The following is a 27,208-nucleotide window of genomic DNA, read 5'->3' on the forward strand; positions in this document are numbered from 1 at the left end:
CACGCCATGAATAGTTTCAGACAATTTTCTGACTTTCGTCAGGGATAACAAGTGATTCTTGCTTGGTTCTAATGTAAAAGGACAACAGTTGTCAACAAGTCGTCAATGTGGAGACAAGTGTAATATCCCGGGGGGGGGGGGGGGGGGGGAAGGGTTCTAATATAAAAAACTATTTTCCAGATAACCCCTAAGAATACGACGATCATTCCTGTCAGGTGGACATGAGCCTCTAAGACTTTTGTAGGTTGAAAAAAAATACTTGGCTTCGAAAACGGGAATCGAGATTCTGAAATAAAACGCAATCACCCTTCTCCAATATGCCCCCCCCCCTCTCCTTTTGGAAATAAGCCCCCGCTGTTTTTATTACACTCTCTGGCACGAGAAGTTCCTCGAGTTCTAATGTCAGTTCCTCTTCCATCTCTTATGACGGAACATATTAAAATCGCTAACCTAGTCAGAAAGAAAGAGCGAATTTTATAAAAATAAAAGGACCAAAAACTTATGCATATTTCATGGTATCTTAAAAAGGGTCTTGGCTATACCAGCAATGAATCCTTTTCGCGATACATTTTGATCAATTATCATTTAAGAAAAAAAAGTGATAATAAAAACAGGTGGGTATGTTGATAGCGGCAAAATAAGAATAATCTAAACTCGTTTAAGCAGGCTAAAAATATACTTCTAGCCAACGTATTATTTACAGTCCGGATTATAGAGTTATCCTCTATTTACCGGACAACTCTTTATACGGGCCCTTTCTGTAGTCCTTATTTTTAATTATGTAGTCTCACTTCTATTGTTTCGTCTCCATTAGCAAAAACCTTCATACAAAGGACGTATTTTAAATCAAAGCCAATTCAATGTTTTTGTTATTGGAGTCAGTAAGCTCTTGAATTATTTCCTCTGACGGATAGAGTAAAAAAATATATAAATAAAATGCCGACCACATCCTCCCCTCGCAGTTCCGTTGATTTATCTCCTTATACAAACACTCCTTCACAATTCCCTCCTCCACCTCCCTCCTCTTACCTACGCTGTTTTTTGTACTTTCAAACACCCCTTTGATGTATAATTATCCGAAAATTTCAACGTGAACTATCTAGCACTACAAAAATACACGGTATGACTTGACACACAACATAGACATATAGACATATAGACATATAGACATATAGACATATAGACATATAGACATATAGACATATAGACAAATAGACATATAGACATATAGACATAGACATAGTTCTGTAAGGGTACTGTATAGGCTATAATGGCTAACATAAGCGTCAAACGTCCTAAGTTATACGATCAGCTCTCTTCATATTTTGAAACAGTCAAAAAATATACTCGGCAATATGTTTTCTGTATTCTGGGGCCTATGAGAGTTGCAACATTTCTTATTTCCCTGGTAACCATGGTAACCCCCCTTAATATTTTTCTTCGTTACTCCCATTGGATGTTAGATCACCTGCCTATTTTAGAAGTGTGAAAAACATTAAAAACGCGAATGCTCTTCTAACGGAAATCACATACCGTCAAGAGCTTAGAGAAGCAGACGTCCCAAACATTGCCATGGCTCACACGCCAGCTAAAATTTTGGTAATAGCATTTACCTTGATGATCAACACTTTGGTAGTTAAAGGTAAGAAAATAATAGTTCTTTCTTATCCAACGATGCTGCGGGATTCCTATCTTTGGGCTGTGCACTAACATTGTCATTTCTATGCCAAAATTTAAAAAAGAACATTTCTTTGCTTTTTCAGAAAAAAAGGGGGGAAACTGCTGCTAAACTGTCCCCAAATTCTGTTTGGAATTCACAAATATTACAGTATTTTTTTCTATGGAGAGCAGTTACTGAATATTAGTGTAAGAGATGCGTGCTTGTCTGTACAGGTACAGCGCAATTATTTGTTAGCTTTCCAAATTTGTCCAGGCGAATTCCTGATATAAAGGACACATTTCCTGAGACAAAGACTAATTTGCGAATACAAAAAGTCACGCGCGCGCATTTTTCATACATAAGCAATGTCGTTTCATCTGCAAAAGGGCGATTTTCGTAAAAATCAAAGCAAAAAGATAAGCAAATAAATAAACACACACACAACTTGGGCAAAGTTTGCTACAAAGTGTACATCACTTTGTTGGAAATTGACTGTACTCCCGAGGGATGAATGAAGAGTGTTTGTGTCGTGTGCGCGGGAAATCGCGGGGAGGAGCTCGCAGACATTGTGAAAAAATTGCCAACGAATTAGCGGGCTCTCCATTAGATTTTTTGGGGGCGGATCTTATCCATGTCCTGATTGTTGCATTTTTTCTTTCTTTTAGGCGCTCTGCAAATAGTTTCACCGTTTCCGAACAATATGTACCCCATCGAGCATGAAGATGTTCACGTGACCTGCATTGGGTATGACGCAGCCAATGTCAGTGTCATCCCATCGTCCTTTTCGTTCGCAAATGTCGATCAGTTCAACAATAGGATTAATATCCCGGATGAAGGACCAGAGGGACATACGTACTATAGCAACAGGACAGAAGGTAAAGTCTTTATCCGGGTCTTCCCTTGTTCATCCGGGGTCTTCCATCGCTTTGAGCACTTTTGAGCTATATTTCGAAATAGAATTTGAGATTTAGTTGAACTTTTAAAATGTCTTCATATGGGCAATCATGAATATGTTTTTATTCCAAAAAAGCAAAAGTAGATAAATAGTTATCATATCTTATATATAGATGATAAAAAGTATCTTTAAACCCAATTTATTGTATTTGTTTATTTAGGAAGCTAAGAAACTATTCTACATTTAACTTGCAGCTCGATAGTGTGCACAATGTTGGCACCAATAGCACTTTCTAGCACTTTCTAGCACATTCCTTAGCATACCTGTCCTTTTTATAAACAAAATCGCTTTACCATTTTAATAACAGCATTTTTGAACGGAATTCTAGCTAACAACAACAACAACATCCCTGAAATGATTGACAGACTGATTCTCTTGATTGTTTGATTCATTTTATCTATTGATCATTCCTTTGAAATTATTATTTTGGACTGTGGGTTTACATTGAATGATTTATACCCTAAACGTTTTTTTCGTGTTTTCACCTTTTCGGTCAAGCGTATTTTAAATCATGAAAATGGCAAATAATTTGATTTTCTCTTTTAGAAAACGGCAGAAAACTTTTTGCTTCGCTTCACCTGAATAACGTGACCGGTCGGGATGGTCAGGCTGTGGTTGGAAGCTACGAGTGCACAGTGCGGGCAGACGCACAGATAATCCGGCACGGGTTCAGCATTGTGGTCATTCCTCGTAAGTCAGATATAAAGATAGTCAGGCTCGTAGGCCAAACTTAAAGATAATAGTCCAGTTCGTAAGTCAGAAGGAGTGATAGTCCGGCTCGTAATTCAGACTTAAAGATACTAGTCGAGTTCGTAAGTCAGACACACAGATAGTCCGGCTCGTAAGTCAGACTTAAAGATAGTCCGGCTCGTAAGTCAGACGAACAGATAGTCCGGCTCGTAAGTCAAACACACAGATAGTCCGGCTCGTAAGTCAGACGAACAGATAGTCCGGCTCGTGAGTCAGACACACAGATAGTTCCGCTCGTAAGTCAGACTTAAAGATAGTTCGGCTTGTAAGTCAAACGCACAGAAAGTCCGGCACGGGTTCAGCATTGTGGTCATTCCTCGTAAATCAGACCCACAGATAGTCCGGGTCGTAAATCAGACGCACAGATATTAGAAGATGAAATTATTAAGAAAGGAACCGGTCTTTTGGGAGAGTGAAAAGCTTCGGCTCGGTTAAAAGGCGATTTTGTTATTGAAATTGCGCAATACATTAGTTTGATTGGTGTGACTGTGTGCGTTTAACGCTAGGCATCTTTATGTTATAGGCTCAGAGATCCCGGCACTCAAAGTCCATTTTGACCCAAAGTCACGTGACAACATGACGCTGATCTGTAACATCACAGATGTCGGCACGAACCCGTTTAACACTCGAGTCGCGCGTCAGACATGGGCCAAGAACAACAAAACCGTCCGCACGACATACTTAAACGATCAAGCTATATCAACCGTAGCATTGCAACCGCTGGCTATTGGGGTCGTGGGCCCGACAGAGGCGGGGCTTTACACGTGCGAGCTTGGAATGAAACTACGGAACATGCGCAACTACACCATAGCAGCAAGTACTGACGTCAGAGGTACAATTCATAAGCAGTCTAACACTGTTCAACTCGAATCCCCACGGGAAATCTCACAGTGTGTGAAAGGGTGGGAAAAGTTGTTGTGCGTTTATTTTGTCAAGGGGTGCGCAGTTTCCTCAGTTTTGTATTGTTAGGGATAGGCTTTCTTAGCCTATTTCAAGTTTCAAGGCATGCATTATGTGTTTTTTTAGTGTGGTGGTGCACTATGTAAAGTCAGTTGCCTTGGTTTGTCTGTGTATAATGCTGGAACTTGTTACATTCCTACAATTGGGACTGCTGTGGTTTCTTGCCATATTTAGACATCATCCCCATATTTGTAAAGTTTCTGCACGTGCATCAAGTTGTGCCATAACATTAAATTTAGTTCTGTTCCGACGTCGTGCCACGAGCGTCTCGGTCTATTCTTCTCCCTAACCTTTCTCGAGTCATTTTTATTTGAACACTGACTGTGATTTAATATGTTTTGTGTTGTGTTGCAATGTCGTTGTGATGTAAAATGTATGTTGTAATGTGTGTTGTTACAAGATATTATGTGGTTTTGTTGTAAAATGTGTGTCACGTTGTAGTGTGTGTTGTGTTATATGTGTGTTGTGATGTAATATCTGTTGTGGTGCTTTAAGGTTTGCGTTAACAACATTTTAGAACGTAAGGACAATTTTTGAATTTTTTACTTATTTTTTGTTTATTTTATATTTTATATTTTATTTATTTTATTTCCTCTCAGATGGATTCACTCAAGCTCCAAAAACCACTAGTAATCCAGGTAGTAACACACAACTATTTAAACTCACAATGAATGAGAGGCAATCCTGAGTAGAAAAAAGATCGAAAAAAGAGCCCCAGAAAGCCGCCATTTTGTCATCCTAGCAAAATACCAAATTTGAAAAGGCATCAATTTCCATCGGCTGACTTGAGGCTCTTGTGAAATTTTAAAATTAGTATGTAGAAGTTCAAGTAGAGTATAAATTAGAAACTTAGTATGTATTATAAGAGGTTTATTTCGAGATTTCTTCACCTATTTTATCTTCCAATACGGAATACACCTTTTGCTGTTCATTAACGGGAAAGGGACATTCATTTGTGCCAAAAGTTACATCGATAGCGTGTATTGTAAGTTCATCAACATCAAACGAAACTTCATTTAGCGTGACTCGACTTTCAATAACAATAATTGAATATTCGTAAACATTCATTAGCATCAACGGAGAAACAATAACGCACTTGGACATTCAATTCGATTGGAACGAAAATTCTTTTGCGCGCAATGAAAATTCAATTGCACGTTTGGAAAATCAGTAGCGTTTAATGACAATCAGTTAAACGAAATAGAAAATTCATTAGTGCTATTAACAAAACAAGGACAATCAACAAGCCATTTCAGACAATCTTGTTCATCAAGGTGACATTCATGAATGTGGTTTGACAATCATTTGTTCGATTCAAACAAACATTGTAAGAAAAGAAAATATCATTAGTTTTATTTCGATTTTTGAAGTGACATTTATACCTGAAATTGATCTCTATTAACACATACCTCAACATACCTCAGTATGTAGGTTTGCATAAAACGAAACCATTGCCCACATTTCGCTTCCGTGACTGTTCCTTTGTTGTAGCCTCCGAAGTTGAGAAATGGGCCGTAGGTCGGTAACTTTTTAGCTCAGTGTTTGGGCCGGTATCTAGTGGGTTATGGTGCGCTGGTGCACCGTCGTAAATAAAAATGACGTTTTCCTTGGGGTAAAGATTCAGTCGTGTTTGTGAAGTCGTTGAATCTTAGTGCATTCATTCCCCCGATGATAGAAAAGTGGAAGATAAGACCGTTAGTGGGCGAAGTAGCCAAAGTGACTGTGATATTTCTTTCAATTTGACCACATACTTGGCGGTACGCTCTCTCCCCTCTTCTAGCTCTTCCCTGTGTTCGAGGGGTTTCTCGGCGGCATTTCTCATACAAACGTTTTCTGTTTTTCTATAGCGAACGAGTGAGTATATATTTTTTGATTTTATAAACCCTCCACAAAAAGTGTTGTTTGTTTGTCTTGCTTTTTGTTAAAAATTATTTATAGTTCTATATTTCTCTTAATTTTAGGAGCCCACTGTTTAACTAAAAGAGAAAAATAGTTACTCTAATGAAATTTTATTTTTCCTTGTTGTTTGGTTTAAATCGGATAAATGGTTGTCAAACCACATTGATGAATGTCACATTGATGAACATGATTGTCTGAAAAGGCTTATTGATTGTCTTTGTTTATGTTAATGGCACTAATGAATTTTCTATTTTTTATAACTGATTGTCAATAAACGCTACTGATTGTCCAAACGTGTAATTGAATTTTCGATTGCATGCAAAAGAATGTTCATTCCATCCCGAATGAAGCCCAATTGAGTTGTTGATGCTATTGAATGTTCGCGCATATTCAATCATTGTTATTGAAAGCAGAGTCACGCTAAGGATGTTTCGTGCGATGTTGATGAAAGTACAATGCACGTTAACGATGCAACGTTTAGCACAAATGAATGTCCCTTTCCCGTTATTGAACAGCAAAAGGTGTAAAAGCACTAATAACAAAGGTGGGGCTGACGTGCTCATTTCCTTCCCAGGTCCGACAAGGGCAACAACTGGTCCCGTTCTCACCGGTAAGTCATGGTAGGTCGAAAATTCAAAGATTGCAAGCAATCCGGGGGAGGGGGGGGTGATGGGAAAGGGGGGTCACTCCTTTAGCCTTAGATTCACCCTTGATTACGATCCCGCTATCAGCACCTGCACAAGTCACGACTAGGGAGCTATTGTTTTTGTTTATATCTCATATGCACGCATAGCTGTCAAGTATCCCTCGTTAAAAGCGGGTGTCACAAGATTTTGGACCTCATCACAAGCCTAATTTTTGTGAGAATGTTCATACATTCTCTGTGTTAACCCACACTGTCTCTCTTGGGTTTTTCACATATTTATTGTATTTCACCCGATTTTGACAAGATTTCTGTCCAAGTTGGGTTGATATGTTCACGACTCATGAAATTTGTTTGCATTTTTGAAAGGGACACAGTGGGATCCAAGGTCAGGTAAGCGTTGAAGGAGGAATTAATTGGTGGGAATTTTTTATTTGTTGTTTTGTTTTGTTCGCCATTCGTTCGCTTGTTTGTAAGTATATTTTTTTGCTTGTTCGTTCATTTATCTGTTTCTTAAGTAGTTTGCGTGTTTTGCTTGATTTCATCGATGGGATTTTTTTTTTTTTTTTTTCATTTAAAAGGTTCAACTCGCTACACTGCCTCAAGAATCGCCATTGTGCTACCGGGGCTCCTGTGGATGTCACGGACAGCACTTTGATTACTGGGAACGAGTTTCCATTTCTAGTTTCGATTTCTAAGTGGGTTGGGTTTTATCATGTTTTGCCAATTTGTTTTAGCAATAGACAGCATTTAGAGGCTTAGCTATACTAAGGCGGGTGGCCGAAAATAGCCTATCGCAGCCAGGGGATAGAGGGCTTGGAACTGCCCCCACCCCGCATTTGAATATCTAAAAAATCAAAGAAAATGACCAGTAGGGGTTCGTTTGTGCCAAAAAATATTAATGTATACCTTTTTTCAAAAGAGACAGCTTGTAGATTAGATTACGGATGAAAGTGTTTTTCGAGGCTAATTCACATGTTTTTAGTGCTTCAATTAAACTATTATTTTTATCAGAGAAATTGTTTTGGGTGCAAATGTTTTTTTTTTTTTTTTTAATAAAGAATATACTTTCAGTGTGGGACACAACCGAACCAGCTACGTATTTATCGTGCATGCTTTGTACAGTTCTCGGGATTCACGCAAAAATATTCCACTTCACAAAGAACCTGTCGAGACACGCGTGACCTTACACAACCTTGGCATAAGCTCAACATTGGCGAACTGCTACCCCCCTTTGGGCACCTAGCTTAAAGGGATTAATTGCTCAAGCCAGCATATTGTATTTCAGTTATCTCTAGTCTTGATTGCTAGCACACGTTCACAGCTTCACTCTATAACTCTATAGGACTCGCTGACTGTTAGCGCGAGGTGGAGAGTTGTGGAGCCTTCAAGGTATTTCGCCAGACATCAAACCATTACAACATTCATTCTCATTTACTGACTATATAGAAGAGTTGGAGAATAGCAATATTAGTTTATTTTAAGGCAGAAATTCGCGTATTGAAAATTGAAATTTTTTGGATTTCTTGAATGCAGCGTTGCATCATTGAAGTCGCATGAGTATCACAAATATCACAGGTTAAGGGTCATAAGGTAATACAAGAGGGTTTTCTTTTGCCATAAGGTTTCTCCTGTAGCCTTTCTTGACTAAACTGGTTGCACTTCGTGAGTCTTTCCCGCCATTTCTATATTTTTACTGTTGTGAATCTGTCACACTGTTTTGTCCTACGACAAAAACTGACTTCCCACGTTGTCTCCTGTTTTTCCGGCTTAGTTTTCTTGTGTTTGAAACTGTACTTTGTGTTTTCGCCATAGGCTTAAGTGATATTTTGGATAATTCTTCACTTACAAACAATAATTTATTCAGCTCCGAAATCAGTCGCCTGTAAATTCTGCGAAGGATTTGCATATTTATCTGAGCCCTGATTGCGATGCGCTGTTGTTGTTTCAGTCTCACGGTAGGCCAGTCACAGTTGGGTTGATGACAAAGAGTTAGTGATTGCGGTCGGATTGCGTTGTTGTGTAATACTGCTTGGAGTTTTTCTACCAGTGGGTTCTAAGTGCATTGTTGACTGAGCGCGTTGGTTCAGTTTACGGGCGACTCGAGTCCAACTTGTTTTTGCCACCCTGCATTTTCATTGTAGTCTTTTAACTATTTTATTCTACTTAATTTTACCTTGATTATTGATTATTAATAATTAATTGATCTAGTTAAATAAAAGAAAGGGAAACTAATCAAATAATTATATACAATCAAACAATTATTTAACCGGAATAACCGGAAAATAACCTACAATACTATTTCTGTAATTCTTTTTCAAAAAAAAAAAATATATATATATATATATAATAATTATATCTGGCATAATGGCAGGCCACCTCATGGCCCCCTTGATAGTACTCCTATTTGCTCTACATCTCCAGAATTTCTTATTACGGTGGCAGAGCCCACTAATTGAGTCTAAGGCCGGACCCTTCATTTCACCAGCACTTTTTGAAATGAGCCTGGACAAAGTTAAAATTTTCATGAACAATATTCATCCCAATCGTAGAAAATTGATCGCTCCAAGGAGTAACCCAAGCTCACTCGCCTTTCGCCTACTCATTCTTAGTGGGGACATCCCTCTCAATCCCGGTCCCACCTACCGGTATCCCTGTGGAGCATGCTCAAAACCAGTTAAATGCAACCAGAAGGGTATTCAGTGCGACTACTGCGATGCATGGTATCACACAAAATGCTGCTCAATAAGCAATGAAAGTTACAATACACTTGCTAACAGTTCCTGTTCTTGGATCTGCTGTGCCTGTGATGTGGCCAATTTCTCAAAGTCATCAAGTGGTCCTGACATTCCTGATGACAATTATTATTTATCTTTATCAACATCAGTACAATCATCCGGCTCAGAATCGCCCCAGCCACTAACATCCTCCCCCAGGCAAAGATCTCCTGCATCAAATATAATGAAAGACCCCCACAAATTGAGAGTGTTAACACTGAATGCTTGTAGCTTAAAGGGTAAAGATAAACGCCTTGAATTTCAAAGCCTGATTGACAACTACAAACCCGATATTGTTAATGTAAATGAGACCCACATTAATGACACTGTCTTTTCGGCTGAAATTCTGGAGAAAGGTTACACCATTTTTCGTAAGGATAGAAACGAATTTGGTGGAGGGGTGTTGTCTGCTTTCTCCAACCATCTTGTGGTGACTCACGAGGAGCAAATGGATGGTAATTATGAAGGCATCTGGCCAAAGATAAATATTGCAGGAAGCAAATCACTTTTTGTTGGCTCAGTCTATAGGACCCCAGACTCAAATGTTGACCCCCTTGTAGCTCTCGATGGTGCATTATGCAAGCTGGTTAAAAATCCAATTCCAAACATCCTCATTACCGGTGACCTGAACCTGCCTAGTATATCATGGGAAGATGATAACTACGCTGTAAGACCTAATCCTACTTATGGGCTTGAAGTAAACCACAAGTTTTTGGACATTGTGAACGACCACTCACTGACTCAACATGTTATGGAGCCAACTAGAGGGGAGAACACCCTCGATCTTGTTCTCACCACTTGCCCAGAGATGGTATTAGACCTAGTGGTTGAGCCCGGCATGAGTGATCATGATCTGGTGTTATTTGATCTAAACTTGAAGCCCTCCTTCAACAAGAAAAAGCCTCGTAAAGTCTTTGTATTTAAGAAAGGTAATATGGGTGCAGTGAAAACTGACCTTAAAAAACATCTTGATAATTACTTCAACAATGAGGCCTATCATAAATTGATCAATGAAAACTATGATTTCTTTAAAACCACAATCACTGAGATCATGAAAAAACATATCCCACAAAAAAACATCAGTGGTAGATGGAACTTGCCATGGATCACCAGTTCCATTAAAAGGTTAATCCGAAAAAAGCAACGTCTATATAACCATGCCAAACACTGTAACAACCATGCTGCCTGGAAAAAATTTAAAGACTTGCGTAAACTCGTAAAGAAAAATCTCGCTAAGGCACACAGCGAGTATGTGTCCCAGCTCTTAACAGTCCCAGAGGGTAGTGAAACAGCGAACCATACCATAACCAAACGGTTCTGGACGTACATCAAGTCCAAAAAGACCCATGATGTTGGTGTTGCTCCCCTACGCGATGATAAGGGTGAATTAGTCAGTGACAGTCTTGGTAAGGCACGTGCTCTGAGTTCACAGTTCCAGTCCGTTTTCACTCATGAAAATAATAGTTCTATACCTACACTTGGACCAAGTCCTTATCCGACTATACCGTCTACTTTAATATCTATAGACGGTGTTATCAAACTACTTCAAAATGTTAACCCGAAGAAAGCTAATGGCCCTGATTTAATCCCCTGTAAAATTTTACAAGAAGCTGCCCATGAAATCGCCCCAGCTCTGACGTTCTTGTTCACACAATCTTTAGAGACCGGTACTCTCCCGAATGACTGGCTCAGTGCAAATGTGACCCCAGTGTTCAAAAAGGGAAATAAGAATATCCCTTCCAACTACCGTCCTATTTCACTGACTGCTGTACCTTGTAAAATACTTGAGCACATTATTTTCCATGACATAATGAATCATCTTGATACCCATAATATCCTTGTCAAGTTCCAACATGGTTTTCGCAGGTTCTTTTCCTGTGAAACACAATTAATAACCACCCTAGAGGATGTGGGGAAAGCTCTAGATCTCGGCAGACAAACTGATCTGATCATCATGGATTTTAGTAAAGCCTTTGATATTGTTCCCCACCAGCGGCTTATTTCCAAGCTCGATTTTTATGGAATTCGGGGTCTCCTAAAGACCTGGCTTACAACCTGGTTAACACATAGGGAACAATCCGTTCTTGTTGATGGAGTCTCATCTGCCCCTATAAGTGTGTCATCTGGTGTGCCCCAGGGGACTGTTCTCGGCCCACTGATGTTTTTACTCTACATAAATGACATCGGCAATGATTGTAAATCTTCTACCATAAGATTGTTTGCTGATGATACTCTTTTATACAGTGTCATCGAGGCAACTTCTGATGCACATCAGCTCCAGTCTGATCTTACCTCCATCGAGAAATGGGCAGAGAAATGGCTCATGTCCTTTAACCCAACAAAATGTTTTGTCATGAGAGTCACGAGAAATAGGGAACCTATAGTATTTAACTACACATTAATGAACCACATCCTTAAACCAGTCGAACACCATCCATACCTAGGCGTCGAGCTCTCGAACACACTTGACTGGAGCTGGCATATAAACAACAAAGTGTCCAAAGCCAACCAGACCTTAGGTTTTCTTAGGCGCAACCTAAGCAACTGCCCAGCGAACATTAAGGAAGCTGCTTATAAATCGCTCGTTCTTCCACACTTAGAGTATGCCAGCTCTGCCTGGGATCCATGGTTGAAGAAACACGTCAAACAGATTGAGAAGGTTCAAAGGAGGGCGGGTCGTTTTGTTAAAAATTGCTGGGATAGGACTCCTGGCACAGTCACAAACATCCTAAACGATTTGGAGTGGCCCCCTCTCTCTAAAAGGCGCCAGGATGCCAGGCTTACATTATTTTACAAGGCTGTTAAAAAAAAATCAGCACTTAAGATACCAGACAATATTGATAGACGCACCCGCCAATTACGCAGCTCTCATCCAGATAAATTTATTGAGTTATGTCCAAGAACAGAAGCTAATAAGAACTCGTTTTTCTGTAGGACAATAAAAGAATGGAACAAGCTGCCCCGCCTTACCCTGGATTCCACTAGTGCAGATATTTTTAGAGAACGAATAAAATTAAATTAAATTAATAAAATTATATTAATACCAATAATGCTGTTTAAACGATTTTTATCTTTTTACTTTATTTCACCTTTTTTTATTCTGCCTTATTATTATTTTTATTCTGCCTTATTATTATTTGTATTATTATTTATTTATTATTATTATTATTATTATTATTATTATTATTATTATTATTATTATTATTATTATTATTATTATTATTATTATTATTATTTCTATTATTATTTTATTTTATGTTTTTTATTTTTTATTTATTTTTTTATTTTTATTTTTTAATTTTTTAATTTATTTATTTTATTTATTTTAGTTAATTAATTAATGAATGTATTTATTTATACAATTAATTTATATCCACAGTGATGGTAACCCCTTTGTGGATTAACAATGTAGATGTAGATGTAGATGTATAATTCTTTGTTCTTTTCAACGTTTATATATCAAGCTCATACTTACGAACGTCTTACCATGGCAGAATTCGTGGCGGGGTATGCACAGATTCTACAATTACGAGAGATCAGTTCGTTCGAGCGCGCCGAACGACACAAACATTTGGTAACGCTGATGTACCACGCACAGCTATACGAATGGGAGGCGGTGCTTGCCTTCCATGGAGCGGTTTTGCTTGAAATCGAACGTGGCTTATTGAAGTGGGGTGATTCCTTTTCCCACCTCGAAAGCAGAACCCTCCATGGTCAGCTACTTTCACCGCCGAAAAAGCAGTCTTACAGTTCAGGGCCGACATTGTTTTGTAGAGATTATCAACGCGAGAAGTGCATTCATACCAAGGATCATTATGGTTACGTCCGAGGCGAACGTAAATGGGTAAAACATATTTGTGCGGCTTGTTGGGTACAATCGAGAAAACAGGAATCGCATAGAGAGGATTCATCTGATTGTCCTCTTTCAGGGGAATCAAAAAACTGATAAACTTCGCCCTTGGTCAAGACATTGGGGGCGTTCCTTCCGTTACTGTTGCTTCATTTCCGGATATGTCGTTTTGTGCTTTGAATGCTGATGCTTGCTCCCAGCCGCTAAAGGCTGCAGTTCCTGACTGTCGTGGCTTTTCCACGGGCGCTGATTATATTCATGATGTGTGTTTTCCTCAGCCGGTGGAGGCTGGTGTTCTAGACTGTCGTGGTTTTTCCACGGCCTTTCCTCGTGACTCTCAGCAGGCGAATGATTTTTATTTGTACGCACATGAGTTAGTTTTTTCGTTCTGGTCGCCCGAACTTTGTGGTTTCTCGCCTGCCCGTTCCAAGTTCCCTAAAGATCAATACTTGGAGGACTTTGTTGTATGATTATGCCGACCAAATGATTTGTGATTTCCTGGAGTTTGGTTGGCCGGTGGGTTTCACTGGCGATACTGTTCCTATTTTTGATGCTCGCACTCACCGGGGTGCGCTCAATTTTGCGACTCAAGTTTCAGAGCATTTACAACGTGAAGTATCGCTTGGTCGTGTCGCTGGGCCGTTTACGGATCCTCCCTTCGGGGGTGGATTTGTTACTTCACCGTTGAACACGGTTCCCAAGCGAGATTCTGAAGAACGTAGGGTAATTGTGGACTTGAGCTGGCCTAAGGGCGGTTCAGTAAATGATGGTATTCCGTGTGATAGTTTTCTGGGAGATCCGTTCGTGACTTGTTATCCCACTATAGATGACATTGTGGAAGCGATCGTGCAGTTTGGCCCGGGTTGTTTTCTCTATAAGAGGGATCTGCGGCAGGCGTATAGGCAGTTTCCTGTGGATCCCGGCGATTACCGTTTACTTGGGTATATTTGGAATGGACATTATTACTTTGACACTGTTTTAACTATGGGGTTACGCTCTGCTGCTCAGGCATGTCAGCGCGCCACCTCAGCGGTAGCTTGGATTCATCGACAGCAAGGAAAAGTTTTATTTAATTATTTGGATGATTTCATTGGGGTTTCTGAGGCTAGCTCTGCGACTTCCGATTTTGAGCAGCTGGGGACTCTTCTCTCCTCTCTGGGACTGATCGAATCTGTTTCCAAAGCTTGTCCGCCTTCATCGCTCATGCTGTGTTTGGGAGTGATGGTAGACACGAATTCATTTACGTTGTCAGTTAGTCCTGAGCGGCTAGCGGAGTTAGAGCTTCTCTTACATGATTGGAGGAACCGCAAAACTGCTTGCAAACGGGAGTTACAATCCCTAGTTGGCAAACTTGTGTTTGTTTCAAAGTGTGTTCGTCAGAGTCGGGTGTTTATCTCGCGCTTATTAAGTCTGCTACGAACAGTTCAATACAATCATCTTCACGTTAATTTAACCGCGGAATTTCGCAAGGATATTATTTGGTGGTGTCATTTCCTGCGGGAATACAACGGAGTATCTATGATTAAAACTACCTCTTGGAGTTCTCCGGGGGAAGTTTTTTCTACAGACGCTTGCCTGGTTGGTTGTGGAGGCGTTTGTGACAATGAATATTTCCACGCTTCATTTCTGGATGTGGTTGTTGCTCAGTCCCTCGATATAAATTGTTTGGAACTTCTCACTATTGTGGTGGCGCTTAAGTTGTGGGGTCAACGGTGGACGGGACTCCGTTTAACCGTGCGCTGTGACAATCAGGTTGCTGTCACGGTATTGAATTCTGGTAGAACTCGCCATCCCTTCCTGAATTCCTGTCTTCGCGAGATTTGTTATTTGTCAGCGAGTTATGATTTTGAGATCAGAGCGGTTCACCTACCGTCTGTGTTGAATTGTGATTCAGATTTGCTTTCAAGATGGGGCTCCGTTGCCTCCACTGTTAAGGAACGATTCCTGGAGAGCGCTCGTTGCGCCAATCGTAGGGGTGTTACAATCTCATCGGACCATTTCACATTCACGACTCCTTGGTAATTCGCCTTCCAGTCGTAACTTATTCGCTCGCTCTTTCTTGCAGATTCCTCGGCTTTGGCCTCTCTGCAAAAGGATCTACGACAGACATTACAAGCTGCTTATAGCACAGGGACATATAGTAATTTAAAGACTCAATTTAAGTTAGCATCAACATGATGCTAACTCTTCTACATTGTATTGCGCATTTCTCTTTGCATTTTTTCTTATGGCGCGTATAGCTAATATCGTACCGCTTTCTATTAAGGCATTTAATCCTACCCGCGATCTCACACGGGGTGGTGTTTTGTGTAACGAACACGGGCTTATCGTCACGTTTAAGCATACAAAAACTATTCAGTTCGGTCAGCGTCGATTACACATTCCTCTGTTACGTATTCCAGGCTCGTTATTATGTCCGGTCGCTGCCTATAACAACATGATTCGCCTGGTACCCGCTTCTGCACGCAAACCGCTGTTTTTATTGCTTGGTCATTCAGGCCCGTTTGCTTTGACGAAGTCCCGTTTTGTTACCGAATTTCGTCTGGCGCTTTGCTCAGTGGGGGTTGCTCATGCTGACTCATATCGGGGTCACTCATTTCGACGCGGCTGTGCCTCTTGGGCGTTTAACCACGGAGTACCAGGGGAATTGATACAGTTGTATGGTGATTGGGCTAGTGACTCTTACAAATTGTATTTAGAATTTAGTAATCAATCAAAATTGGCGCTTGCTTCCCAGCTACGTGCTTCCATTCAGGCCAGTAGTTAGGCCTTCTGCACTGTTTTGTTGTTTGGCCGGTGGTTTGGTGGCAGAGGGGTTTATTATTATTATTTTAGTTTTTCATTTATCAGTTTGTAGTGATTTTATAATAAACTTCTCTTATGCCAAACACAAAACAGTGTCAGTGGTTTATGTTGGGTTGAGGAATTTACCCCCTTTGGGCACCTAGCTTAAAGGGATTAATTGCTCAAGCCAGCATATTGTATTTCAGTTATCTCTAGTCTTGATTGCTAGCACACGTTCACAGCTTCACTCTATAATTCTTTGTTCTTTTCAACGTTTATATATCAAGCTCATATTTTTCCCGCCCTCCCACCCTGGGCTTTGTGTGAAGGGTGGCAGAGAGGTTTATTATTATTATTTTAGTGTTTCATTTATCAGTTTGTAGTGATTTTATAATAAACTTCTCTTATGCCAAACACAAAACAGTGTCAGTGGTTTATGTTGGGTTGAGGAATTACATCTCATTTGACATCCACGTGAATACAATGATAAGCTGTCAGCTCGCTCCACTTTTATTCCCCATTGACAGCAGTCAGTCAAACCCGCTTTTTTGGTCGATTTTTATCGCTTCGTTTATTATTGGTCTGAAGCGACAAGAGGAACAAAATGGCGGTTCAAATCTTCAACGTGATTTGGCGGATCTCATCTCTGTGTATCTGCTTCCTAGCATGTGCTGAAGGTATGTTTTTTGTTGGATATTTTGCAACCGACCAGCTAAAAGGTTTACGAAATGGTTTACTATTAAATTGCTTATTAGTACTCCAGTGTTTTCGCTTTCTGCTCGCAGGATCGCGAGTCTTGATCATGTAGTAACCTGTAAAAAAAAAGAAGAATCCAAAGGCTGCAAGGGTCTCATTGTATGGGGCTTGTGTTAGAAACTCTGAGGGATATTCAGCGGTTAAGCTAAAAAAAACTCGTGTTAATTCTATATGCACCAAACATATAATTGTGCCTAGGTATGATTTACATTTTCGTAATGTAAATAAGAAAAGTCGCTCATTTATAAGCAAGGCAAACGCATTCCCTTCAGTTTCGAACCTTTTATATAAAATACAGTGTTAGATAAAGAAAAATAATAATAATATTTGGTTTGCAGTTTTACTGGTCCAGAGGGTTGTTGTGTCCTTATCACTCTGTTATTAGAAGTCTGGAAGTGACCGGCCTCTATCCATTCTATCTCTATTGTTTTTATAATAGAATTACTAAGCACTCTATGATATTTTTTAGGTGGTCCAGCAATTATTGAGCCGTGGCCTTATAACCTCTACCCAATTGAGGGAGAGAATATAGCTGTCACATGTGTAGCATTTGACGAAAATGACCCTAATGGTAGACCAGTTATCAAGTTTGCCCGCAATCTAGATTTAGGGGGGACAAAACAGATCACTGATGAGGGCCCAAATGGACACACCTACTTTACAACTGAGAAAAAAAGTAAGTCTCATGTTCATCACTGCATGTAAAGGACAGATTAGCAAATTGAATTACATTTAATTAAAGAAAATTGTACAACTACCATGGTATACAGTCACTGTATATTTAACACTCTGTGGTTATAATATACACAGACTTTATGTTTGTTCTTGTTTTTCACTTACTTAATTGAACCAATGGCTAATTCAACAGAAACTAATTAAAAAAATGTCTCATCCAGTAGTAACTATGGTAACAGCTGTCCCTTGTGTTCTTACTTAATTCTAGTGGACGGTCGGAAAGTGTCCACCACGTTGCACATCAACAATGTCACCCTGAATGACGACACAAAGAATGGTGGGAGCTACCAGTGTGAAGCCTACGCTAGTAGTGCTCCTGGTGCCACCGCTGATGATGTTTATGGATTCACCATCACTGTGATCAAGCGTGAGTTCTGCTTCCCTTCCTTTCATTTCCATACAGATGGAGGAAATGACGGAAAAACATAACAGGATGCTTCAATTATATGTATACTCATTTCACATCTTATTATGAGGAAAATTTCTCCAAGTAGAGAGTAATAGCAAACAAAATTAATATCAAATGCAACTTTTTTTAAATTGATGCGACTTTTTGTAAAGTGTCATTGAAATTTGAGCTTTTCGTCCCTGAGCCCATACATGGAGCAAGCATGATCAAAGAAAAAACATCTTAAAAAGCCAAAATCTGGGTATACAGATGTATGCATTTCGGAATTCAGCCAGGAATTCAAGGAACTGATGGCCATTGTAAGAAATTGTGTCTTCTTCCTCTATCTCGAAATGCATATTTTTAAGGTTTTTCAGTTGTAAAAGATAGATGTACAGTGTAATATCCAATAGTATGGGGGCGCGCTGTGGCAATGAAGACACAAATTGTGTTTTATTTTTCTTCCTTTATTGGCAGTACTTTCCAGGAGCAGCAGTATATTACACCATCCCTTCACCATTTTCTATATGATATTTACAGTAACTAAAATGTCTTCTTTATTTCACAAGGTTCTGAAATCCCTAAAATCCAAGTTTCTGAGGATGAAACTGTCAAGTTTGGGGATTCTGTCAGTTTAGGATGTAACCTGACTGATGTTGGCACAAATAAACTGTGGAATCCAATAGATCACATAGCTTGGATCAAAGACAACAAGCTCATTGACGAAACCTTCAGCCCTGAGAAAAAAAGACTAGATAACTTGGAGGTTAAGATTGATAGCCCTGAAGATGCAGGAATCTTCACCTGTGTTCTTACGGCAAAGCTCAGGAATATCAGGCCTTACAAGATCTATGGCAACATAACTGTTCAAGGTATGCAGACTTGTAGACATGTGGCATGCGGCAAAAAAGTTGGTCTTTTCCGTTTATGATACATGTTACTGTGCACATCCCCCCCCCCCCCCCCCCAGCCAATCATGGGTATGTACCTCGTATGGATACAGTATATGTAAGAAGAGGATAATAAGAAGTTTTGTAGACGTTTATTCAACGGTGAAACGAGCCATGAGTCTTGCACAATCTATATCGGTCCTGGGTCACGTTCTGAGCACGTGCTCTGTCACGCAACTTGTCACATCTTCCCTCTTTTAACAGTAACGCTAACGGTTGGTTAAAACAACATTATGATAATCAAAGGGTAAAAATCGAAATTTTACAACTAAAATCATACGATGGATTATTACTAATGTTCAGTGTCCTAACAGTTTCAATGTTATTTTGGCACATAGTCTTTGAGCCATGCAGGAGGCTTCACCTCCCGCCGAGGCCTTGTTATAGCCTGTGAAGAATCTGGTGGCATGGCAACCTGGCTGGGTTGCTGCTGAGCATCATCGGGTTCTGGTGATTCCAGAACATCAGGTACTTGGCTGTTTGTTTCTCCAGTGCTGATCAACTGTCGGCGGTTTCGTCGGTAGGTGGTACCTTCAGTCTCGACGTTGTAGCTCCTAGGTCCGGCTTGACCTAAACACGTACCAGGCGTCCACGTGTCTTGTCCTGGTAGCTTCATGCGCACAGTTTCGCCGACAGCAATGGGCTCCAGGGGCTTGCTGTGCTTATCGTAATAAAACTTCTGGCGTTGCTTGGTACCTATCAACTTCCTGGTGTCCTCTTCAGTGTTGTAGCTAGGCTGTAGTAGGGAACCAGCCACAGGGAGAAGTGTTTTGCATCGACGTCCGAAAAGGCGCTGGGCCGGGCTAGTTCCGATTCCAGCAGTCGGAGTATTCCGCCAGTCGAGAAGTGCTTGGAATTCTGACCCCCCGGATGTCTTGCATTTTTTAAACAGCCTCTTTACTGTCTGTACAGCATTTTCCGCTTTCCCATTTGCTTGGGCATATCTTGGGGATGACGTCTTGTGTTCGAACATCCAGGTCTTGGCAAATACACTAAACTCCGCTGATGCGAACTGCGGTCCATTGTCGGTTATAAGGGTGTCTGGGATGCCAAACCTGGCAAATATTGCCTTCAGCTCCTTTATTATTGCTCGTGACGTCACTGTGTTAAGCCGGGCCACTTCTATGTAGTTGCTGAAGTAGTCACTGACCACTAACAGTGTTCGGTTGTCGAGCTCACAGAGGTCAGCTGAGACCTTTCCCCAAGGTCGAGCGACAAACTCATGTTGGAGAATTGGCTCCTTTCGTTGGCCACTGCGATGAGTCAAACATACTTCGCATTTTGTGATGTACTCCTTCAACTCGACAGTCATCCGCGGCCAGAAAAACGTGTCTCTTGCTCGTCTTATGCAGCCTTCTATACCGATGTGGGATGAGTGTGTCTTTTCCATAAGCTCCTTCCTCAGGGCTCTAGGAACCACCAACTGTTGGCCTTTAAAGATGAGTTCTTCTTGGACAGTTAGCTCGTCTCGAATATCAAAGTAAGGATGCACGCACTCCGGCAGGTCTGTTTTGCTCTCTGGCCAACCTCTCTTTATAACCTCTCGAAGGTTTTGTTGCACCGCATCATCTACTGCTGCATTTTTGAGTTGCTGCCAAGTCTCTTCTCTCACTGGCATCCATGATCGATGGTCAATCTCCTCCAGCTCCCTGGTACACTCCCAGGCGTTGACTTCGGGTAGGTAAGCTCTGCTTAGGGTGTCAGCCAAGTAAAGATCTTTGCCTTTCTTGTACTTCACATTGAGACTGTAACTCTGCAGACTCAGCAGCATTCGTTGTAGGCGTTTCGGAGCAGTCGCCAGAGGTTTGATGAAGATTGGTTCCAAAGGCTTGTGATCAGTCTCGATGTTGACGACTTCGCGGCCGTAGACGTACGTATGGAAACGGTCACACGCAAAAACAATCGCGAGCAGCTCCTTCTCAATCTGTGCATAACGCGTCTCAGCGGGCGTGAGTGCACGTGATGCGTAGGCTACTGATTGGCCATTCTGTAGTAATGCGGCACCCAATCCGCTCTGCGACGCATCGCACTGAAGTGTAATCTCCTCGTCTAGGTTGTAGTACCGCAATACTGAAGTGACTGTAACGGCATCCTTTAGCTTTTCAAACGCAGACTGTTGCGCATCATCCCAGATGAACTGCACGTCGCTCTGTGTGAGATCCCTCAGCGGCTTTGTGATGTCTGACAGCTGGGGCAGGAACTTTGCAAGGTATTGGGCTAGGCCTAACAGACGCTGTACCCCAAGCTTGTCGGTCGGTGAGGGCATGTCCACAATTGCTCGCACTTTAGCAGGGTCGACTTTAAGTCCCTTGTCAGTTGCTATGTGGCCAATGAAGAGTAACTCTGATTTCCTAAGTCTCATCTTGTCGGGATTCAGGTGTATGTCCCGTTGATCACAACGGTTTAGGAATGCCAGGAGGTTCCTGTCGTGATCCGCCGTTGCCTCCTCGTAGCTCTCGCCATAGCCCACTACCAGGAAATCATCAGCAACAACTTCGGTTCCAGTCAGACCTTCGGCAAATTCATGCATCTTTCTTTGAAACACTTCTGGTGCTGAGGAGATCCCGAAAGGCATTCTCTTCCATCGGTATCGGCCAAACGGTGTATGGAAAGTTGTTAGATAGGTCGACTCTTCCTCTAGCTGGACGTGCCAGAAACCGTTGCGGACATCCAACAACGTGAACACCTTGGCACCGTGTAATCGTGTGGCAACCTCTTCTATGGTTGGTAGGGGATAGTTTTCCCTCTGGATGGCTTTGTTGAGATCCTTTGGGTCTAGGCATATTCGCAGTTTTCCATCTTTCTTGGGAACTACTACCATAGAGCTGATCCACGAGGTGGGTGTGGTCACCGGTGCTATTATCTCTTTGTCCACTAGATCATTCAAGGTTTTCTTGAGCTGGGGTCTTAGGGCTACTGCGACTCTACGTGGTGCGTGTTGTACTGGTTGAGCGTTTGTGTCTAGTCTGATGGTGTATTCTCCATCAAGTTTGCCAACCCCGTCACTGAACACTGCTGGGAACTTAGCCAATATTTCTTCTCTTGTTAGTGCAGCTCCTGGTTTGGGGTCAACGGTGAACACTGTCGCTCCATCTGTCTGCGGTTTGTGAAACTGGTCGTTGTCATTGTACTGTATAATGTTCATGCCAAGGCATGCCTTACGCCCCAGAATCGGGCGGATTTCATGGCTGTCAACAAGGCGACAATCCAGCTGGCACGATACATGGTTTCTCCACACTCTAATGGTGACATGCCCGACGACTTTGATCTTTGATCCCCCATACGCCACTAAGGACGTTTGCACGGGTTTCACTTTTACTAGCTTGTGGTCGTTACACGCCTGCTTGTATATGTGCACTGGCAACACATTGCATTGTGCACCAGTATCAGGTTGGAAACGGATGAAACTTCCAGACTCTGATTGAAATGTGACCAGCTGCGAATCATCCAACCAGACGGCCAATACTTCCTCCGTTTGATATGTCTCCTCAGGATACATATCTGTTTCTTCGACTTCGGTAGCCTTGACTTCCTGTTTGCATCTATTGGCAAAGTGATTTTTCGCTCCGCACTTCCGGCAGTCCTTTCCTCGTGCGGGACACGATTCCTGATTTGCCATATGTTGGTATCCACAGTTGTCACATTGTTTGCCTTGACCCCGTTGCTTTCGCCGATATTTTTTTGATGTTGGGTTTCTTCGACTCGAATTTACTCACGGCATTGACGTCTGTCTCAGATGTATCTTTGACTATTTTCATCTGAGCAAGCATACTCTCAGCCGCTCGGCAAATTTCATCTGTTTTCGCTAGTGTTAATTTGGACTCGCGTAACAACCTTTCTCTGACCTTCGTGTCATGTATTCCAAATAACAACCGATCTCGAAGTATTTCGTCTGGCGTAATCGTATCAAACTCGCAGGACTCGGCCAATTTTCTCAGCGCTGTTCTATAGTGCTCGTAGGACTCTCCAGGCTCTTGCATTCGCTGGTTGAAACGGAATCTTTCGAACAGCACGTTCTTTCTTGGTTGACAGTACTCGGCGAATTTCTTTATGACAGGCTCTATCTTGTCTGTCTCTCCTTCGGTCAGGGTAAATGTCGAGTAGACTTCTCTCGCCTCTTCACCGATAACTGTTAGCAACGTAGCTACTTGTACGGCTTCAGCTTTCTCGTTCAACCCAGTCGCCAACGAGTAGTTTTTCCAAGCGAGCACAAATCGCTTCCATTTGTCAGCAGCATTGCTATTGTGTATCTCCAGCGGCGCCGGCGGCGGTAAGACATATCCTGAGGCCATAGTTAACCGCTGCCACCATGTAAGAAGAGGATAATAAGAAGTTTTGTAGACGTTTATTCAACGGTGAAACGAGCCATGAGTCTTGCACAATCTATATCGGTCCTGGGTCACGTTCTGAGCACGTGCTCTGTCACGCAACTTGTCACAGTATATACACATTATACACTTTATAAAATGTGATTTTTTTTGTTCTTTTAGTGTCCCTCACATGTCATGCTATTATTTTTAGGATAAGTTTTGAATATTCAATTTCATAAACCAGAAAAAAAGGTTTTGCATGAAAGTTCAAAATGGATGGCTTAAAAAGTGTTAATTTCATCTCTGGATAAATAAAACACTGAATTGCACAATTAACATCGAGTAAAACTTGGAAAATATATATACTGTAAATTATATGTAATACAGGGCTTTCCATAACTTTCAGAGTAGTCCGTGGAGATTGATAAGTAGGGGGTGGAAGTTATTTTTATTATCTTTTTAGTTCAAGACTTTTTAAAAAAAAGTAGCCGGTACTCGGTGGAAAATAGCCAGTGCTTCCGCTGGCTGCCGGAGCCTAATGAGACCCTTGAGTAATAGATTTACATGATAAGAAAGCTATATACAATAAGATGAGCGAAGATAATATGTACAATAAAAGTTATGCATTAAATTTAGTGTAAGATGATGACATGGCTGGAATGAAGGATCGCCTAAAACATTTGGTGCGGGCAGCGCAGTACTGAGGACATTTTCAGTTCAATTTTCCGTTTAAAATATCGATTGAATACAAAGAAATATTTTGTTTTGTTTTCAGTTACGCCTCATCTCTTCAGGACTGAGGTGACGACCCATCAGTTCTACAAGGGAGATCCTGGCAAGATGGTCTGCTCTGCCCAGGGCAACCCTATTGAGGTTACCTGGAAGAGAAAAGACAGGAATGATAAACAAGTAGTTGTCCTGAACCAGACAGGTACAGTACACAGGGGCGAATCTAGGGGCGTGTCGAGCAGTTGTATAAACTGCTAAGCAAAAAATTGAAGATCCTTATCTCATACGTGTACTGTGTGTAGTCAACTAGCCAATCAGCCATATAAACCAACAATGACTTTTATGTTTTCACTGCCATGCCACAAAACCCTTTGAAAGCACAAAAGAAGGCAAGTTAGATGTTTTGGTAGTTGAGAAACTACAAATTTGACCTTGAAACCTATATTTTTTCCCTTATAGAACCGGATAATAGGTACTCGTTTAGCAATTCAGGCTACAGAGGTTTCACCCTGACCATCAACCCTCTGGAATATATGGACCGAGGTAGCTTCTACTGTTGTATCAAGGGTGAAAACAACACCAACACTGAAGACACCACCGGCTGCCAAGAGTTTCTACTCCGTGTAAAAGGTATTTTAAGACACCACCGGCTGCCAAGGGTTTCTACTCCGTGTAAAAGGTATTTTAAGACACCACCGGCTGCCAAGAGTTTCTACTCAGTCCGTGTAACAGGTATTTTAAGACACCACCGGCTGCCAAGAGTTTCTACTCCGTGTAACAGGTATTTTAGGAACCACCGGCCGCAAAGAGTTTCTACTCCGTGTAAAAGGTATTTTAAGACACCACCGGCCGCCAAGAGTTTCTACTCTGTGTAAAAGGTATTTTAAGACACCACCGGCTGCCAAGAGTTTCTACTCAGTGTAAAAGGTATTTTTATAGAGTAATATAGCAACATATACAACCGAAAGTAGTAGATACAGTATTTCAAAGCCTAAAGCATCTACCTATTCCCACACATTCAAAGATTGCAAGCAGTCCTGGGGGGGGGGGGGTGATGAGAAAGGGGGGTCACTCCTTTAGCCTTAGATTCACCCCTGATTACGATCCCGCTATCAGCACCTGCACAAGTCACGACTAGGGAGCTATTGTTTTTGTTTTGCGAAATAGCCAAAGTGACTGTGATATTTCTTCCAATTTGACCACATACTTTGCGGTACGCTCTCTCCCCTCTTCTAGCTCTTCCCTGTGTTCGAGGGGTTTCTTGGGGGCATTTCTCATACAAACGTTTTCTGTTTTTCTATAGCGAACGAGTGAGTATATATTTTTTTGCTTTTATAAACCCTCCACAAAAAGTGTTGTTTGTTTGTCTTGTTTTTTGTTAAAAATTATTTATAGTTCTAAGCCCACTGTTTAACTAAAAGAGAAAAATAGTTACTCTAATAAAATTTTATTTTTCCTTGTTTGGTTTAAATCGGATAAATGGTTGTCAAACCACATTGATGAATGTCACATTGATGAACATGATTGTCTGAAAAGGCTTATTGATTGTCTTTGTTTATGTTAATAGCACTAATGAATTTTCTATTTTTTATAACTGATTGTCAATAAACGCTACTGATTGTCCAAACGTGTAATTGAATTTTCGATTGCATGCAAAAGAATGTTCATTCCATCCCGAATGAATGTCCAATTGAGTTGTTGATGCTATTGAATGTTCGCGCATATTCAATCATTGTTATTGAAAGCAGAGTCACGCTAAGGATGTTTCGTGCGATGTTGATGAAAGTACAATGCACGTTAACGATGCAACGTTTAGCACAAATGAATGTCCCTTTCCCGTTATTGAACAGCAAAAGGTGTAAAAGCACTAATAACAAAGGTGGGGCTGACGTGCTTATTTCATTCCCAGGTCCGACAAGGGCAACAACTGGTCCCGTTCTCACCGGTAAGTCATGGTAGATCGAAAATTCAAAGATTGCAAGCAGTCCGGGGGGGTGATGGGAAAGGGGGGTCACTCCTTTAGCCTTAGATTCACCCCTGATTACGATCCCGCTATCAGCACCTGCACAAGTCACGACTAGGGAGCTATTGTTTTTGTTTATATCTCATATGCACGCATAGCTGTGAAGTATCCCTCGTTAAAAGCGGGTGTCACAAGATTTTGGACCTCATCACAAGCCTAATTTTTGTGAGAATGTTCATACATTCTCTGTGTTCACATCACCCACACTGTCTCTCTTGGTTTTTTTTACATATTTATTGTATTTCACCCGATTTTGACAAGATTTCTGTCCAAGTTGGGTTGATAGCTATGTTCACGACTCATGAAATTTGTTTGCATTTTTGATAGGGACACAGTGGGATCCAAGGTCAGGTAAGCGTTGAAGGAGGAATTAATTGGTGGGAATTTTTTATTTGTTGTTTTGTTTTGTTCGCCATTCGTTCGCTTGTTTGTAAGTATATTTGTTTGCTTGTTCGTTCATTTGTCTGTTTCTTAAGTAGTTTGCGTGTTTTGCTTGATTTCATCGATGGGATTTTTATTTTTTTTTTCATTTAAAAGGTTCAACTCGCTACACTGCCTCAAGAATCGCCATTGTGCTACCGGGGCTCCTGTGGATGTCACGGACAGCACTTTGATTACTGGGAACGAGTTTCCATTTCTAGTTTCGATTTCTAAGTGGGTTGGGTTTTATCATGTTTTGCCAATTTGTTTTAGCAATAGACAGCATTTAGAGGCTTAGCTATACTAAGGCGGGTGGCCGAAAATAGCCTATCGCAGCCAGGGGATAGAGGGCTTGGAACTGCCCCCACCCCGCATTTGAATATCTAAAAAATCAAAGAAAATGACCAGTAGGGGTTCGTTTGTGCCAAAAAATATTAATGTATACCTTTTTTCGAAAGAGACAGCTTGTAGATTAGATTACGGATGAAAGTGTTTTTCGAGGCTAATTCACATGTTTTTAGTGCTTCAATTAAAATATTATTTTTATCAGAGAAATTGTTTTGGGTGCAAATGTTTTCCTTTTTTTTAAATAAAGAATATACTTTTAGTGTGGGACACA

At 41.1% G+C, this 27,208-nt stretch overlaps 2 protein-coding genes across 8 annotated transcripts; both read left to right on the top strand.

Annotated features, from left to right (window-relative positions):
• The first annotated feature begins 95 nt into the window (after positions 1-95).
• Positions 96-16,533, top strand: LOC116613479. Of its 5 annotated transcripts, none has more exons than XM_048728226.1 (8): positions 96-1,642; positions 2,326-2,535; positions 3,162-3,305; positions 3,889-4,197; positions 4,925-4,963; positions 6,799-6,834; positions 7,237-7,260; positions 15,560-16,533. In XM_048728226.1, the coding sequence occupies exons 1-8, from the start codon at positions 1,573-1,575 to the stop codon at positions 15,670-15,672; spliced, it is 945 nt and encodes a 314-aa protein (XP_048584183.1). In that variant the 5' UTR covers positions 96-1,572; the 3' UTR covers positions 15,673-16,533. The 5 variants fall into 5 exon arrangements, with proteins under 5 accessions (XP_048584183.1, XP_032229856.1, XP_032242895.2 ...); XM_032373965.2 differs by lacking the exon at positions 15,560-16,533 and adding an exon at positions 7,449-7,886; XM_032387004.2 differs by lacking the exons at positions 96-1,642; positions 2,326-2,535; positions 3,162-3,305; ... (2 more) ...; positions 6,799-6,834; positions 7,237-7,260 and adding an exon at positions 12,946-15,271.
• A 200-nt stretch (positions 16,534-16,733) lies between these two features.
• Positions 16,734-27,144, top strand: LOC5505659. Of its 3 annotated transcripts, XM_048728228.1 has the most exons (9): positions 16,737-16,955; positions 17,504-17,710; positions 17,978-18,136; positions 18,727-19,029; positions 24,193-24,348; positions 24,606-24,776; positions 26,056-26,091; positions 26,497-26,520; positions 26,707-27,144. In XM_048728228.1, exons 1-9 carry the CDS (start codon positions 16,883-16,885, stop codon positions 26,781-26,783), a joined length of 1,206 nt encoding a protein of 401 aa, XP_048584185.1. In that variant the 5' UTR covers positions 16,737-16,882; the 3' UTR covers positions 26,784-27,144. The 3 variants fall into 3 exon arrangements, with proteins under 3 accessions (XP_048584184.1, XP_048584185.1, XP_048584186.1); XM_048728227.1 differs by lacking the exons at positions 26,056-26,091; positions 26,497-26,520; positions 26,707-27,144 and adding an exon at positions 25,383-25,825 and having other exon boundaries at positions 16,734-16,955; XM_048728229.1 differs by lacking the exons at positions 16,737-16,955; positions 26,056-26,091; positions 26,497-26,520; positions 26,707-27,144 and adding an exon at positions 25,383-25,825 and having other exon boundaries at positions 17,571-17,714.
• The last annotated feature ends 64 nt before the right edge of the window (positions 27,145-27,208 follow it).

Source organism: Nematostella vectensis, chromosome 5 (assembly GCF_932526225.1).
Source record: "Nematostella vectensis chromosome 5, jaNemVect1.1, whole genome shotgun sequence".
Taxonomy (NCBI): domain Eukaryota; kingdom Metazoa; phylum Cnidaria; class Anthozoa; order Actiniaria; family Edwardsiidae; genus Nematostella; species Nematostella vectensis.

What these genes read in the sequence shown, in the direction of transcription:
- LOC116613479 (XM_032387004.2), top strand. Translation starts at nt 13,978, where the DNA reads ATGATTTGTGATTTCCTGGAGTTTGGTTGGCCGGTGGGTTTCACTGGC. An exon ending in TGTCACGGTATTGAATTCTG is followed by an intron (nt 15,272 to 15,559) that starts GTAGAACTCGCC and finishes TCTTTCTTGCAG; the next exon opens with ATTCCTCGGCTTTGGCCTCT.
- LOC5505659 (XM_048728227.1), top strand. Translation starts at nt 16,883, where the DNA reads ATGGCGGTTCAAATCTTCAACGTGATTTGGCGGATCTCATCTCTGTGT. An exon ending in CTTTACAACTGAGAAAAAAA is followed by an intron (nt 17,711 to 17,977) that starts GTAAGTCTCATG and finishes ACTTAATTCTAG; the next exon opens with TGGACGGTCGGAAAGTGTCC. An exon ending in CACCATCACTGTGATCAAGC is followed by an intron (nt 18,137 to 18,726) that starts GTGAGTTCTGCT and finishes TTATTTCACAAG; the next exon opens with GTTCTGAAATCCCTAAAATC.